At 31.7% G+C, this 16,424-nt stretch overlaps 1 protein-coding gene across 1 annotated transcript; it reads right to left on the bottom strand.

Moving 5' to 3' along the window:
* Window positions 1-4,505: 4,505 nt before the first annotated feature.
* LOC107425524 (thioredoxin O1, mitochondrial) lies at window positions 4,506-14,102 on the bottom strand. The gene is made up of 6 exons (XM_016035534.4): window positions 13,783-14,102; window positions 11,781-11,846; window positions 11,630-11,680; window positions 10,210-10,289; window positions 5,566-5,610; window positions 4,506-4,753 (listed from the first exon to the last, which is right to left on the bottom strand). The coding sequence occupies exons 1-6, from the start codon at window positions 13,988-13,990 to the stop codon at window positions 4,655-4,657; spliced, it is 549 nt and encodes a 182-aa protein (XP_015891020.2). The 5' UTR covers window positions 13,991-14,102; the 3' UTR covers window positions 4,506-4,654.
* Window positions 14,103-16,424: the final 2,322 nt, after the last annotated feature.

The raw sequence follows: 16,424 nt of genomic DNA, 5'->3' as shown, positions 1-16,424 counted from the left end.
ATGGAAAACCTATTGATAAGTCAAGCTAAAACAACCAATTCTCTAATGGTGTTTTAGGTGTTCTCAAAGAACAAAGAGATAATTAATCTCACAAGTATTTTCTTTATCAAATCAAAGCTTTTTTCTTATTGAAAAATAAGCCTTTAAATAGGCTACAAAGCCACAAAATAAAACCCTAAAAATAAAGAAAAACCAGCCACCACACATAAAGAAACCTAGTTGGCCGAAACTATACTTCCTTTCCTAATCTAAGTTTGATTAATTAATTCCTTTATATTAAATTATGAATTAATTAATTTACAATGGAAAGAATAAAATACAAACCTTCCTAAAGTTATTGTCCAGAAAATAAATAAATAAAAGCCAAAAAGTAATGGTAGTTTCCTAAAACAAAAAGTAAAAACAAATTAGGAAACTAAAAATGCTAGCCTTTTGATCAAGTTGACTTTGATCAATCTTTGACCTCTTTGAGCTTCAAGTCAGCTTCTAGATGCTTTTTAGGATGCCAAATAATCTGAATATGAAGTCCCACACGTTGCCCATGCTTGGAAAAATAAGAAAAGGCTAATACAGTAAAATACAGTAAAGCCAGCAAGCAATACAGCAAATTCGGTCAAATTGTTGATGTTGTCCGTACAAGCCGTTTTTTATTGCATTTGGGGCTGCTTTAACTTGATTTCATGACCTCTTAGGTATATGTATTGAACCCATAAAGCATTGGAACCATTTCATGCTTCCCTGACTCCAAAAATGTACCAAAACCGTCACCCGGGTCCGTATCGGCTTCCACCACTTGGATGCTTAGAATAGGCTTTGTATCTTCAAGTATGGACAAGCTCTGTTGAGATTGATTACCCCCTGTATAAATAATCCCAGGTTGTCCTTAAATCTCTTAATTTGAGCTCTTGTGATTGGCCTAGTCTTCATCCGTGTCGAGTCAGCACCCCAGCGGGTTATCGGTTGAGCGGGCTCGGGCAGAATCACATCACATGGCATCCAAGAGGTTAAAAGAAATAAAGAGACAAACTTGGTCTATTATCCTACACAATATCAACTTGCAAATATTCTTACAAGACCATTGCCAAAGGAGAGACTTCAAAAGCTTAAGAGTCTACTATACATCATGCCTAACATTGCCAAGGAGGAGTGTTAGAGAATCATGGCATTGTTAGTCATGATAATAAGCAAACCCGAGACCTAGTTGCTTTGGCCAGGAGGCTGCTATTAAAACTTGTTTTTCTACTTTCTTTTGTAGTTTGTTCTAGCCAAATTTTGGACAATATAGGCTAGTTAATTTGGTGCACAAAGACACCAAAATGATTTAATTAAAGTGTATTTGCTAAATGAGGGTTTAAGAAAACTTAAGCACCTTGATGACATGAAAGCACCTTAATGAAAAGGATGATGACATGGATAGCTACTTGATGACATAGAGCCTAACCATTCAGCCTACCTCTCCTCCAATGCATATGAATACACGTTGCATCATGCAGAAGGACTACTTCAACTTCAAGTAGTCAATAAGGTAGCAACACTTGTCAAAATTCTAGGAAGCATATGATGAAGTTACTTTTACATATGTACTTGCTTCACCATTAAGCACTTAGAAATTATTGGTGCTTAGGTTCGGCCATGGTATGCTTTGACACCACTTTTGTATGCTATATATATGTTTATCATTACAATGAATGAATGAAATTCGGTTTTGCCAAAACACCTTAGTTTTCCCTTTGTAAAAAAGAAAGACATCCATATCAGCCTTGAAGAAAATTCAATGCCTTATTCGTAAGCTTTAAAGCCGAGCACTTCAAAACTCTTCCAAAATTAATTTCCAACAACGTTGACCCTTGTTCTTTTTAGATTAAACTTGCACTAATATTTCAACAAACTCATAAAGACAAGCTATACACTATGGTATATCGGTCAAACCAAAATTCTTGAGCATACAATAAGTCAAATTTGGGACCCATAAACAATTCACTTGATCAACCTTGGTCAAAAATTTAAAATCTAGATGTTTTTTCGAAACAGGTTATTACATGAACCTGCAACAATTTTAGAATCTTTGTGATGCTTTCAAATCACCACATCCTATCTAGTGCTCCAAACTGTTGATGCACAAATCCAAACAAGAGGATCTTTACATGAATCTTCGAATCTTCCTATCTAAACCTACAAAATAATAAATAAACGTGAAGAATCTTGGGGTACCATTGTGGTATCTACCAATGACACTTGCTTAAGTTAACAATGTGTTTGAAGTATTCTAATGCTCAATGTAAGCTTACAATGACATACTTTGCTTTGACAAAGAAATCAAGTTTATGTATGGTGTCTTTGACTTTTTAGAGTCCTAGTAGGACTAAAACTCCTAATCCCCAAAAGAACTAGACCACAGAGTCATCTTTGGATTGGCGTTTATGTTGTAAAAGAATCCTAAAAATAATAGAATTCTTTTCATCCGCAAATTGTGTATGATGACATGGGTGATTTAATCTATCCAGAAATTAATCGAACCAAGCATAGTATTTCATCCTTTAATATTCTTCAAATATCATTAATAATTATGTATATATATATGTGTTGTTTCATCTTTTAATCAATTCAGCCTAATTGAACTAAACTAATTTAAATTCAGCTAAAAATGAAATTGTTTCATCTTTCAATGTTGTCTCATCCCTTATCGTTGTTTCATCCTTCCATATAGGCAATGCCATTTCAATCACAAAGGTACCTTTTATCATCCAAAACGTCACTTATCATCCAAAACGTCACTGTTTTATCCTTTGTATCCCCCTACAGTACCAAAGCATCCAATTTTGTGTTAGGAAATTTACATACATATAAGGATCCATTCCCCGTGCCAATAGTTTTAACAAAGATTTAACAAATGAATTTAACCTTTAAACTAATATAATCTAACGTTAGACACATATGCTCATTTAATATCACCTACATAACTTATTTCCATTTTAAAAACAATATTTATTACGATAAAACTAATACAAATCTTCAATAGTCTCTCTCATATAAACATATTCTCTCTCTCCTCATCCATAAGATGTTTAATCTATCTCCTACATTTCTTTGGAAAAAGAAAAATATCTCACATACAGTTTTTTGTATAGCCAAAAAAGTATATATTTTGCAATAAAAAATACGATAATATATTTTCCTTTAATTTTAACTTTTATTTATTTATTTTCCCTTTTGATATGGAATCCTTGCTTTTAAAAAAATTATTATTCATTTTTTTTCCTACAAATTATAATAGATACAATTATAATAGATACAGTTGTTGGCTTAAATTATAATGTTCAAAAAATTATTGTTCTTTATTAAAAGTATTTCGTTCTTTAATGAGAATGGTAAATTCCTATTTGTGTTTATCATGTTGACGTCTTGATTATTTTTAGCGGAGTATAACTAGGTTTTTTCTCGATGTGAAAATAACATTTTTGAGGAGATATTAAATTTTTTTTTTTTAATTACTAAAGATTAACATTTTTCTTAAAGATAAAAAGAGATTAACATTTTCTTTTACATAAAAATTAACATTGTTAATGAAAAAGAATTTTGTACATTGTATTGTTTTGACAATAATTAATGTTGTTTTAAATATGAAAATAAAGTTTAATAAGTGAATATTTTCTAAAAGTAAGAATAGATTTGTGCTATTGGATTATATTAGTTTAAAAATTAAGATCATTAGTTAAAAATCTTTGTCAAAACTATTGGTGCAAAGAATGAACTACAAATATATATATATATACATATATATATATATATGATATTTACTTGTTTTTTCTGCATAACTTTCTTAATGTTTTTCTTTGAATGTATTGTTTTCTTAAATTGTAAGGGATTTATTTAACAAAGTTGTATGTATAGAAACAAAACCAGGTGATCCCTCAACCACCTATTTTACGTGGTCAGTGCACAAATTTTTTGATACATCACGAAAATATGATAAATAAAAGAAACATCAAAATTTTAAATCATATCAACATTTTAAAATCATATTAATCCCTCTTTTACCACATATCAACAATTCATAGAATGACCATGTAAAATTAAGTGGTTAAAATACCACCCGATTTTTTTTTTTTAATTATTATTATTATTTTTTTTTTTTTGGGGATGCCGATGGCCCCTGTTTATGTTATTTATGGAAATTGCTCTAGTTCCACCGCAAGGAATCTTTATTGCAAAGGATGGGAAGTCTAATGCAGTGGTGGATTGTTTACTCCCGATATCGAATAGTGCTTATAACAGGATTGAAAACTATTTTCTAAATAGCAAAGCCTCCACCCAAGTTTCTTCGGTCTCCTCATTCTGTAAAGCTAGTTTTAGTGCAATAAAATGGATAAACCAATTTTTTTTTAAATTAAAAAAAATACATTACGCTTTCTTCCTTGTTTTATTACTTATTTAGTTCAGGCCCAGCGTCATTTTGGAAGCATGAGAAATCAACAATTCAAGGAAGAAAAATTATATAGAAAGAATTGATCAAATATGAATATGAATAGAACTTTAGTAAAACCTTCAAAATATCAACTAAAAATCCACTCGTTAAAGAAGAGATCCAATATTATAAAGCAGGATTTACAAAAACATAAAAGAGCACAAATAAGGGCAAAGCATAGTAAGTAATTCACTTGTAAAGATTTTCTATGGTATTCTTCAAGCGTGCAGCATCTGCGCCCACAACTTCAGCGGCCTTTTTCCCATTTTGAAAGAAATGAAATGTTGGCTGCAGAAAGATGCAAGATTAGCGAAGTAACCCTGTTAATTCTGTAGGAAGAAACATATGTCCAATTGCATTTACGCAGCTAGACTGCACGCCTAGCTTCCCTTCCTAATTTTTTTTATTTTATTTTTTTTTAAGCTACAGAAAATGCTCTTGAAAACTCAATAGTGGCACACATCACAAAATGGAACTTCAACATGTGTAATTAAGGAACACACAAGAATTGAAGCATGGCAAATCTTGAACAATTTCAGACCCATTTGTTATATGGATTACGCTATTTTAAGTCTAACCCAATGAAATTGCATTTAATTTAATGTTGATTGGACTAGATTTAACAAATAAAATAAAAATCCTGTCCATTTCAAACAAAAAAGCCCATCAAGTGCCAGAGCAAACAATGCTGCGGAAGATGAAGAATGTACTTTTATTCTCTTGCCAGTAATAACTTCAACATATATATCATTTAACAACAAGAAACTTCCACAAAACTTTACAGGACATCTTAAAAAGAACTTGTAAATATCAGATACCAATCCCGAAAGCTTATGATCTAATTTATTATCAATTATAACTGGAATTTAAAATATGGTACCAGGTAAAAAGATATCACTGGCTAGCGCAGGATGGAAGGAAAGGTCAAGTATAATAGCAAAGATGAATACTACTTCCAAGGAAGCTACAAATTGAATATAGCACCCAACACCATTATAGCCTTGTCGTTTAGCATATTTATAATTGGTTCATAAATCAGAGGTTCATGAGGTTATAAACATCAACAAAATTGAATAAAGCAAAATGATCAAACCATTTACCACTGAGGTGATATTCAAGAGGCTTAATGTGTTTCCAAGGCCTTCCTGTAAGATAGAATAAACAATATTACTGCCGGAGAACAAGCATGCTATAACAATGTGATAAAGCAATACATTGAATAATATAAGCAAAAGACAATACTAAACATCAAGGCAATTTATACTCATACAAAAAGAAAACCACACAATTTATGCATAGTTCAAAATTTCAGTAGCCTCGCCAAGTACTGCAAAAAGTAATTTTACATGAAACACCTTTCAGAGGAGCAACCAAGCAACGAAGAACTTAATGATTCCACTCTTCCAAATAAATGGACATAATTAAATACAGAAGCTTGATTATTTTAAATCTATGAGGAATTAGCAATACAAGAAAATATGTTATAACTTCCATATAAAATAAATTAAAATTATATACATCTATCAACTGTATGGTAACTTTTTTTCCCACTAACTTCTGGTGTGTGTTTGCTTGCCGTTTTGTGCGGTGGGGGGTTTGGTGGTGGTATCAACTCACAAGCAGGAAGTGCTTTCAATTGTCCAAAGACAACTCTAGCACCTCTAGCAAAACAGCTTAATTTATTATTAGTGTCAATAACTCTAGAATTCCACTTACCAACATTCTCTTCATAGTAGAAAAGTAAAAGCGTTTTAGGTCCCTCCAATAAAACTTGTGACAAACAGTAAAGGTTCCAAATAAAAGTAATAAGGGCGATGTAGGACTATAACCAAGAAACAGACAAGAGAATTGAACAAGAGGGAGGGAGAATTAGAAGAAAGGGGGAGATAATTGACTAAGTAGCGGAAATGGGGGAATAAGGAGAGAAGTAGAAGACTAGTAAAGAGAAAAATAATAAAGAAAACCTCCAAAAGAGAATATCTAGTTCATAATCTCACTAATCAGTCTAATATGGGTGACAATAATCCCTATTTATAATTAAACAATCAACATTTGAAAACTAAATACAATAAGGAAATCTAGTGAAACAAGGAAACTAAATTGAAACACTTAATAAACATCATAATGTTTCCCAAAAAATTATAAAATCATAATTGTTTTATTAGAATCCATTCTCAATCATTCTCCTCAGGTGAAAAGAACTCTAACTTTGACAAGTTAAAACTTGTAGCACTGAAACAAATCTGCATCAGTACCAAACAATAAAGGGGTGCATATGTAGAACCAGGACATCCACATGTACATCAAGTGGAAAATGTAGAAGGGACAAGATGGAACGATTCTGTTGGCGGGATTCTGCCAGGACAGCAATGTGCAGGCTTAGACTTAGAATCAGGTGGCTGCTGCAAATTACCGATTTACCTTTCTGGTTGAACAACTAAAGGTTGTGATACAGGACAACTAAAGTTTTGCATCTCATAAACCCAAAAATTAATCTCTATTCTTTGTTCGGATAAAATCTGCTTCTATCTACTATCATGTTATCCACTTCATATAAAGATCTAAGTACATGAACTTGATGACACAAAATTAATGCGGTATATGTCAGAAGAGATGTTAACGAACCTAGTTATTACTAACTGATTAAATATGGTTCATGTACATGAATTTGTATTAGTTCATGAACCTTCATTAATACTGTGGATAATCTTAGGACTTGCAAACAAATTATTTGCTTCTGCTTATTCAATTCCTATTCTCCATGAAGTTGTTACATCTTCAGCATATCATGGCCTATAGTCATGATATTCCCAAGACAATATGGGCAACATCATGGGGAGGGTATCAAATAAAGATCCTCAATGCAAGAACCAAATCAAATAGAAACTCGACATTACTTCATCAGTAGTGTGGTTTTATCAACATCATGGGGAGGGTATCAAATAAAGATCCTCAATGCAAGAACCAAATCGAATAGAAACTCGACATTACTTCATCAGTAGAGTGGTTTTATCAACCCAAGCAACTCATGAAGCGTGTGGGTGACATTCAGGTTAAAACTTGAAGCTGGTGATGGCATCCTTGGAGACTATATTCATATTGCTGCCACTAATAATGACAACTCTACAAACCTTATTGTTAAGGTTAATACAAGTATGATAAATACTGGTACAATTCCACTCATCAGAGTTGGCTGGGGTGGAAAGAATGCACCTCATATGGAGACTACTCAAAGGCAGATGCATTACCCTCACATGACTCGATATCTCATACTGGTACAATTCCACTCATCAGAGTTGGCTGGGGTGGAAAGAATGCACCTCATATGGAGACTACTCAAAGGCAGATCCATTACCCTCACATGACTCGATATCCCTAACAGAATAAAAAAACTCAATTTCAACTTGGTTGGTATCAAGAATTGCATGCTGAATATCAAGAGTTATCTTGGTTGTTATCAAGATTTCTTGGCTACTTTGTAGAAGGATGAAAAGGAGTTAAGGAGTTAGGATGGTGGAATGGTACCTATTTAGAAGAGAGATACCAATTTTGGCCAGAACACAAAACAATTTGATGGAAGTGCTTCTCAATCAAGACAGCTTCCTGAAAAGTGTCAAGAACAAGAGCGACTCATGTTGGATGTCAATCGTTGAATCAGCAATGAACCTATTTTTGGTGGCTCCATGTTCCTCAATAAGGTTACAGGAGAAAGTAAGGTCCTCAAATTGTGCCACATAGTCGTGGACACTAGAATTGCCTTGTATTAAGAAAAGTTCTTTCTGTAACAGGTTGGACGGTATTTCTCTTTTAACATATGTTTCATAATGGCCAATGATGAATAGATCCATGGGAATGGTTAAAGCTCCCAACTCATAATTGGCAAATTCATTGGTTCAATTCCAAACGCAGATCATATTGTCAATACTTTTTGGCAGCACCTACAAACTTCATGAGGACAAATAGTCCACAATTTACATCTGTCAAGGCATACCAATCAAAGTAATCCTTAAAGTCCATTAACCAATCATTAAAGGCATAGGATGTGCATCAATTTCACCTATGAGTGATAACCTCATTATTATTCTCATGAGAACCCATATGTGGGGGATGATGTGGACTATAGCTACCACGCATATCTGTTGGATCACACAATCTACCTTCAGGTGTTCAAGGTGGTGGTTCCATAAAGCAATCATCCCACTAATCAGACCTCAACAGACTGTCTAAGGTGTGCAGGTAGGGGTAAGAGTTTAAATAGAAAAGGCGGTTAAGTAATTGGTAGCAGAAGGATACCCTCGTCGGCAGAACCATTACCCTAGTGTTATATGGATGGAGATATTTGGTGTTAAACCATGGTGGACTATCTTTGGTATCAATGGGCCATTTTTCAAACTGTTTATGAAGGGCAGCCCTTATGTGCTCATACAGCTGAGTGGAAAATTGTGGGCAATTCAGTAAGCTAATTGGATAACTGGGGCAAAGTAGTTTTCTTGATAGATTGAAGATTGGTTACAATTCCTTGTAAATTGGTTACTCTTCCTTTCCTGTTAATACAGATTAGTGGCACATATTGCTAACTTCTATTTATCAACAATCTAAGAATACACAAGCAAATTAGGTTAACTGCCATTTGTAAAAACATACATCCCTCCTAACAAGAGGTAAGGATAACATATAATATGCAAAGAAGATCCATCCCAAGCTGTAAGGTAAAAGGGGCCAACAGTAACTTGGGAAAAGATAAGTGTCTCTCAATCAAGATAGGCTCTCCTCTGTCTATAATCTTCTTTTCTCTTAATTCTTGTCGGTTTAACATTGATGCAAATAATATAGCAATATCTCAAGACTACAAAACAAGATTCCGTATAATCTCAAAAGCAAAGATAAAGAAAAACCTAAGGAAAAAGAAATACAATACTTCCACTGTAGCCAGAAACATTTAATCAGACTTGTTATTGAATTGCATAGTGATAATAGCAATCAACAAACTGCTTTCTAACAATAAATGGAAATTTCAGATCCCTTGCACTTGAACTCACTTTTCCCTAACCAAAACCAGATGAATTTGAGTTGGTATTTATTAAAGGCATTAAGATTTTCCACATAATAAATCAAATAAAGTTCACACAAATAATGAAAACAATCTTATGCTATCCGATAGTAATTGGATGGTGTTCGATATTCACAGAAAGCACTCACATACTATCCTCCAAATGTTTGTATGCTTTACATAAAAGACCATTCCTCACCATATAAACTAATACCATCCAAAATGGTTCTTCTGAAAAAATAATAATAATAATAACAAGAACAACAATAATAACGATAAAATAAGAAAAATTGCAGGTTTATATTTTGAAGTTGACCCAAGAATTAATACAAAACTACAGTACTAATGATGACACATTAACAATATTCTCGACTCCTTACCTCATACAAACCATTCCCCATTCCTAAAGTATGATTTCATATATTCATACGTATATATATGATTTCATATATTTATATGTGTATATATATATACATACATATAAAAATTGTTAGCTTTGATAATCTATAAGAGTTAAACCATAAAACCTAATAACAAGATAGCTGGATTTCCGAATTGATGACTCTTTTATGCTCCAAGTTTAATCTAATGATATTCAAACAGTAGATTATAAAATTGTAAGTTGTAACAAAATCCACAAAATTTGAACTTGATTAAAATATAGACATAACCCAACAACAAAAATCCTTCCTACCTCATCAACATCAACCTTATATGTTGTTACATGAGGATACTGACCACTCAACTCTTCAATAAGAGGAGATATAACCCTGCCTGCACAAAGAACAAGACCAGTTCATGATTTACACTAGTGCAGTTCATTGCCAGATGCTTCTCAAAAAAGTAAGGGAAAATTACACATTACACTCTTGGCACTCAAAGAAAACGTGAAATTTATCCAATAAACTTTAGTGCAACAATCACCCCCACAAGTTTCTTTTTTTTAAAAGAAAAAAAAAAAAAAAAAAAAAAAAAAAAAAAGGAAGAAAAATTATATTGTTTAACCCTTTGTGTTTATTATTAATCTGCTCAATTGTCTTAAAATTCATTTTCATCAAATTAATAAATTAAGCAATTGCAATATAAACAACTTCAATTATTCATTAATTATAGTTAACTAATAGCCACAAAAGTACTATTCCAATATTATTCTAGAAAAAAGGCAACACATACACTAGTAAAAATTTGTGATTCCTAAATAATACTTTAGTAGTATAAATTGTTCAGTACTTTGTTAATTCAACAGATCTAAATTGTTCAGTAATATGAAGTTGAGGATTCTAAGAATATTCTACCAACAAAAGTCGAACATACACCTGACCAACAATCGAAGAGTCCAATCGATTAATCCAAAGATTATTAATCAAAATTAATTTGGCACATAAAAAATGGTTTAACAAATTTATTAATCAAAATATGTCAACTAATAACCAATTTGACTTATACTTAAACAAATTTAAGAGTTGCAAAAATTATTAGAGACATCCCAAATATATTATTTAGTAACCAAATTAATAAATGTAAACCCGACTAAATCAAATTGATAACTATGGTATCATACACTAAACAAATTTGAATTTCAAAAGAAATCATTTAAATTCTCAATTACAAATTACAAAATCCTAAATTCAATTTCTCAAATTTCAAATTCTCGAAACTTTTCCAAATTTCAAATATTATTAAAATTCTCAAAATTCAAGGTCAATTTTCTAAACTCAATCCAAATTTTCAAACACAAAAAACCAAAAACTACAAGTGGCTTGTTCCCTATTTTGGGGTATACAAACAACTCAAAATTAAACTAAGCTCAACCTCAATCAAATTTTTAACATTTTCCCTTGACATATAATTGGGGGTTTCAGAACAGTGAATGGGTTGAACTAAATTCAATAAGTTCTCCAATAATATAGTTGAAACTTGTAGAAGTCAAATTTTCTAAACAAATGTCATGCCAAAAATTTCTTGAATCAAACAATTTTAAGAATTCATACCAGACAGAGTCAACTCGTGGTAAACAAAAAGGACCAGGCATCCATTGCTACTGTTGAAAGCTTAAGACTTAAATTTACAGTACTTTTAAGATGAAGGTGGTACTACTTTAACCAAATACTTACAAGGTCCACACCAAACAGCTGTGAAATAGAAAATTGCTGGAGAAGATCCATCTGTTACAACAAAATTAAAGGAAATTTATCAAAATTATTATTATTTTATGTAGGAAGTTCTACATGAGCAAAAAATAAAAATTATTTTTCATTAATATACCTTGAGCTTTGCTAATTGCAGTTTTGAATCCTTCCTCTGACTTAATGAGAACAATGTTTGAAGGACCTAAATCACAAACATTATACATTAAACTTCACCAATCAAGATTTTTGACAATCTTCTTTGGATAAAAACTCATTAAAAAATCACATTTTGCAGAGGCATATAACCCAAATATCATTCACAATAAAAAGAAAACCATGAAAACAATCACCATATGAAGCAACTAATATACAAATCAGCAACCAAAGGTCATATTCTGATCACCATGTGTAAATGAAATGCACCCATAACATTTCATCTATATATTTGTTATCAGCAATCAACTCAAATGCTTTTCATCCCCTTCTTTATAAGGCAGCTTATTCCACAGCAACAAAAGTCTATTTTGCAAGGAAATAAGAACCTACCATGACTTACTAAGGATACATTTTATATGTTAGCATACAGAATACATTGAAGTTTTTTAAAGAGACACAATCAATGATAACTGTGGCTCTTAGCAATTTAAATTGCCAGCTACATGCATATTTACAAATGCATTCTGAAAAGTAAAATTTGAATACAAAATCTTGAAGCTGCATCAATTAGAAAGCTGTTTGGTACCATGAAATCCTATGCCTAACTATGGATTCGATTAAAATGGCCAAGCATAGAAAATACATCATGTAAATCACATTATAGCCATTAACTTCGTAGAAACCATCAAAACCAGCACAAGCTTACTAGGAGATCAAGTGAACAATCTATTAGACTTCCCCTGGTTTTTTAATTTGGAATGTTACAATCTTAATAGTCTCATTCACATTAAAAACCAAAACACCTAGGGGTGTACAAAAAACTTGCAACTAGCTCAAACTTATTCATCTAAGTCAAAAATTATCATCTAACAAATTGAGCTAAACTCAAAAGACCGTAAAAAATGCATATATTTTCTAATGAAATATTTTTATCTAAGTGTCAATCAATATTATCCTGTTTGTGAATTTCTTAAATTGTATATGAAAACATAAATGGTCATGCATGTCTAAAGTTTTTGTAAATAAACTTAGCTGTTTTAAGTATCAGTTTTAGTTAAGCAGGAAGATAAGTGGTTGTGCTGGTGGTTGGATGGCAGCAACAGCAGTACTTTACCAACAACAATGCTAAACAGCAGTTTACTAACCAAAATGGACAGTAGTAACAGCACCGCCGTTTGCTTCCACATAATTCGTTGCTATTTTTTATAAGACCAAACAGTAAAGGCAAAACAAATCCCTCATTTGACAATGTTATGTTTTTACTCTTCTGATTTTAGGTTTTTTTTTATAAGTTTTACTCAAGTTGCGTATAATAGGCTTATGCTTTAAATGATAGTTAGGCTTCTCACTTATGTACAAGCGTTGAGCGAGAAAAAAAGAAAGTGAAAACTGATTTGTCAATAAAATGAGACTCATTTCATAATTTTTTTTTTTTTCTTTTTGTCATTATAAATGGCTATCGTGGTAGTAATTATCATTCATTTACTGAACCAAAAAATGAACATAAACATTACGAAAACAAAACGTAATGAACAAGAAAATGGTCAAAAAATATCCTTTACTACAAGAATGCACCAAGTATTCTAAAAATTAAAACCAATATCACCTATGCAATGGCCGGTTACTTTGTTTTGTGAAACATCCATTGAACCACATTGGGCATGCGCAACAAAGGCAAAGAAGACTTATGCCATGACATGCCAAAATCAAGAAAAGCAGTCTAAAAAAGGCAAAAACCACATGTTTTATGAAAACTGAAAAAGAACAATTCGTGGGTTCATTTTTTTCTCCTTTAACTCCCAATAGCATCTAAAAAAAAGTGGAAACGCAGTTTCTAATTTCATTGCACTTTTGTCAGACAATAAATGCAAAATTGGAACAGAGAACACGACCAACTTGTGCGAAAACAATTCAAAAAAAAAATAAAAAATAAAAAAACAAATAAACCATTCGCATACACAGCAAGGATAGAGGATAAATACCTGAAGACGAGGCGAGTGATCGGTTCTGCAGAAAAGGGAGGTCGGAAAAGTGAAGGTTTACAGAGAAGGGTTTGATTGAAGATTGGATGGGTGGAGATGTGGTTTGGACGGAAGTCGAACGAAGTGGATGGAGAATTCGAGACGGCGCGTAGAGCTTTCTTCCATTGCGAACCAATTGCCGTACAGCAGCAACAGGATTTCTTGCCATTTTCTTTTCCTTGCTGCTATGGGGTTTAAGCTGTGGCTCTCTCAGTTTCTCTATTTTCTGCGGGTTTCGATAAAAGTGTTTTGAGTGTTTATTTGGCCTTTTCTTTTTTTCTTTTTTTCTTTTTTTTTTTTTTTTTGGTTTTGTTTTGGTTTTTTGCTCCACTCGATAGTTAAAATATTTTTTTTAAAAAAAAAATAAAGATATTTGATAAAAATTAATAAATATTTATTAATAAAAAAAATTTTAAACTATTTTAAAAAAATTTAAATTTTATATTTTTTATAAAAAAATTTTTTTAATTTATATGAAAATTTAATAAATATTTAATATAGTTTTTTAATTTATATGAAAACTTATTAAGTATTTAATATAATTTTTTTTATTTATAATTAAATATTTATTAATTTTTTTAATAAAAAATTTTTTTAAAAAAAATATATTATATAAAGTTTTATAGATTAAAATTCTATTTTTATTAGTTATACACAGATCCTAAATCAGCTTCCAACCCTTCTCGGTTGTTGTTAACCCATTGTAATTTAGGCTGTTAGATAGAAACCCAACTCTTTATTCTCTTTGGATATTTGGTCCAATATGCTTCATTTGGCCCACTTGTTTTTTAGCCCACTTAATTGTTTAGTTCTAAAAATAATAGCCTTTCCCAAAGAGGATTTTTCTCATTAGATGGCTAAACGTTTTGAATCTTACAGAATTAATCATCTTTCTACTATTCATCTTTTCTCCAAACCAAAGAAAACTAAATCCACCATTGAATCAACTGTCTTTCTCATTCACGGTTGAAAATATCATTGAAATAACTACAAATGCAAGCATTCCTCCCAATCGCAAGCCATAAATGACAAAGCCACCCTAGGTTCCTTCACTATTCTCTTTCTACTTTTTTATTTATTTACTTTTTATTTTTAAACCTTTTTCCGTAATGTACCATTTTGTGGAAATGCCAAATTTATTTTGACCATTTTTTATCACAGTTAACCAAATGAGCACAAGAGTTGACTTTTAGTACAATGGGAATTTAGTTTTAAACTTTGATACAATTGTGTAAAGCATGTCGATACGATTTCGTGAACTAGTAGCACATTAATTTTGAATTACGAATTTAAAATTACGGTCAAAATCATAATAAATGACAATTTAGTCTTTTATCAAAATGAACCATACTAAAATGAAATTGGTATAATATATTATAAATATATTGTTTTAATATCAATTTTATTTTGTGTGCGTGTGTGTATATATATGTACATATAGCTATTGTTTAGTAGATGTTTTATTATTAGTATTATATTGCTTTATTTTTTATTATTAAATTTATCTATATATGATTGGCTCTCAGCAAAACATCCTGATAGAATTATTGTGCAGGCTCAAACGTATCATTTTAAAGATATGCATGTATTTTGAAATATTCATATATCTTTAAACAGATACAATTAAGTCTCCTCATTAACTCTATCAGGACATCCTAATAGAAGAACTACTCTCCCTCTCTCTCTCTCTCTCTCTCGATATATATATATATATATATATATGTATAATTTGTTAGAACATACCTCTTAATCCTTCTTCTCCCTTACCTTGTTTCTACTTTTTTCTCCCCATCATCAAACTGACACTAAGCTTCAAGCAAACTCATGGTAACCGTTTTTCTTTCCTTAATTTCTTCGTAAAACCAAGCCACTCACACTTCGTTCTCTTAGCTTCTTAAAATTTTGGCACCCTCCAAATACATTGGAACAATTATTATGACCTAATTCTACCCTTAGCCCCTTTAATTCTAGCCTTGAATAGGCCAACACAGATCAAAATTCTAATGAGTTTCATTCTAGCTTTCAGCTTAAATTGCTCCTCATTTTCTCCTCTACCATTTGATTTACTTGCATGTGTGTGTGGACTTATGGTTTGGAAGCTTTGAATGGTCTTGCACATGGGTTTGAATATGGATCTTTGGTTTAATCTACTCTTCATCACTCTGTATCTCTTTATTGGACTTTTTTCATGTATGTTCGGAGAAATGGTTATTGAGACACCATTGTTGAAGAAAGCTTTTGAAGCTAGGTTTTCCACACATGGTGGTTTGAGTGAGTTTCATGAGTAAGCTTCCCTCTATCTCTCTTTTTTTTGATGTTGTGTGTTGTTGGTTTTAAATTTGAAAGCCGGGAAATGGGAAATTTTAAAAATACATGCATGGCTAACGATCATGGTGATGGTCTTTGCATGCATACATACCAATGGCATCTAGGTGTGTTGGTGATGCACGTAAGTTATTTGCATGTTGGAGAAATAGAATTTCTGAAGTTGGGTTTTAAAGCTCTTGTAATTGGATTGTTCATGCATGTGGATATCTAGCTTGGAATTTTGGTAAATTTTTAAGTCTCTTCTAATCTTTGAGTTTGGATAAGTTAAGCTTGTT

This window comes from Ziziphus jujuba, chromosome 1, assembly GCF_031755915.1.
Source record: "Ziziphus jujuba cultivar Dongzao chromosome 1, ASM3175591v1".
Taxonomy (NCBI): domain Eukaryota; kingdom Viridiplantae; phylum Streptophyta; class Magnoliopsida; order Rosales; family Rhamnaceae; genus Ziziphus; species Ziziphus jujuba.
This window is presented reverse-complemented; position numbering and strand designations above follow the sequence as displayed.

What these genes read in the sequence shown, in the direction of transcription:
- LOC107425524 (XM_016035534.4), bottom strand. Translation starts at nt 13,990, where the DNA reads ATGGCAAGAAATCCTGTTGCTGCTGTACGGCAATTGGTTCGCAATGGA. An exon ending in AGCTGTTTGGTGTGGACCTT is followed by an intron (nt 10,290 to 11,629) that starts GTAAGTATTTGG and finishes TTCTTTGTGCAG; the next exon opens with GCAGGGTTATATCTCCTCTT. An exon ending in ATAAGGTTGATGTTGATGAG is followed by an intron (nt 5,611 to 10,209) that starts GTAGGAAGGATT and finishes TCTATCTTACAG; the next exon opens with GAAGGCCTTGGAAACACATT.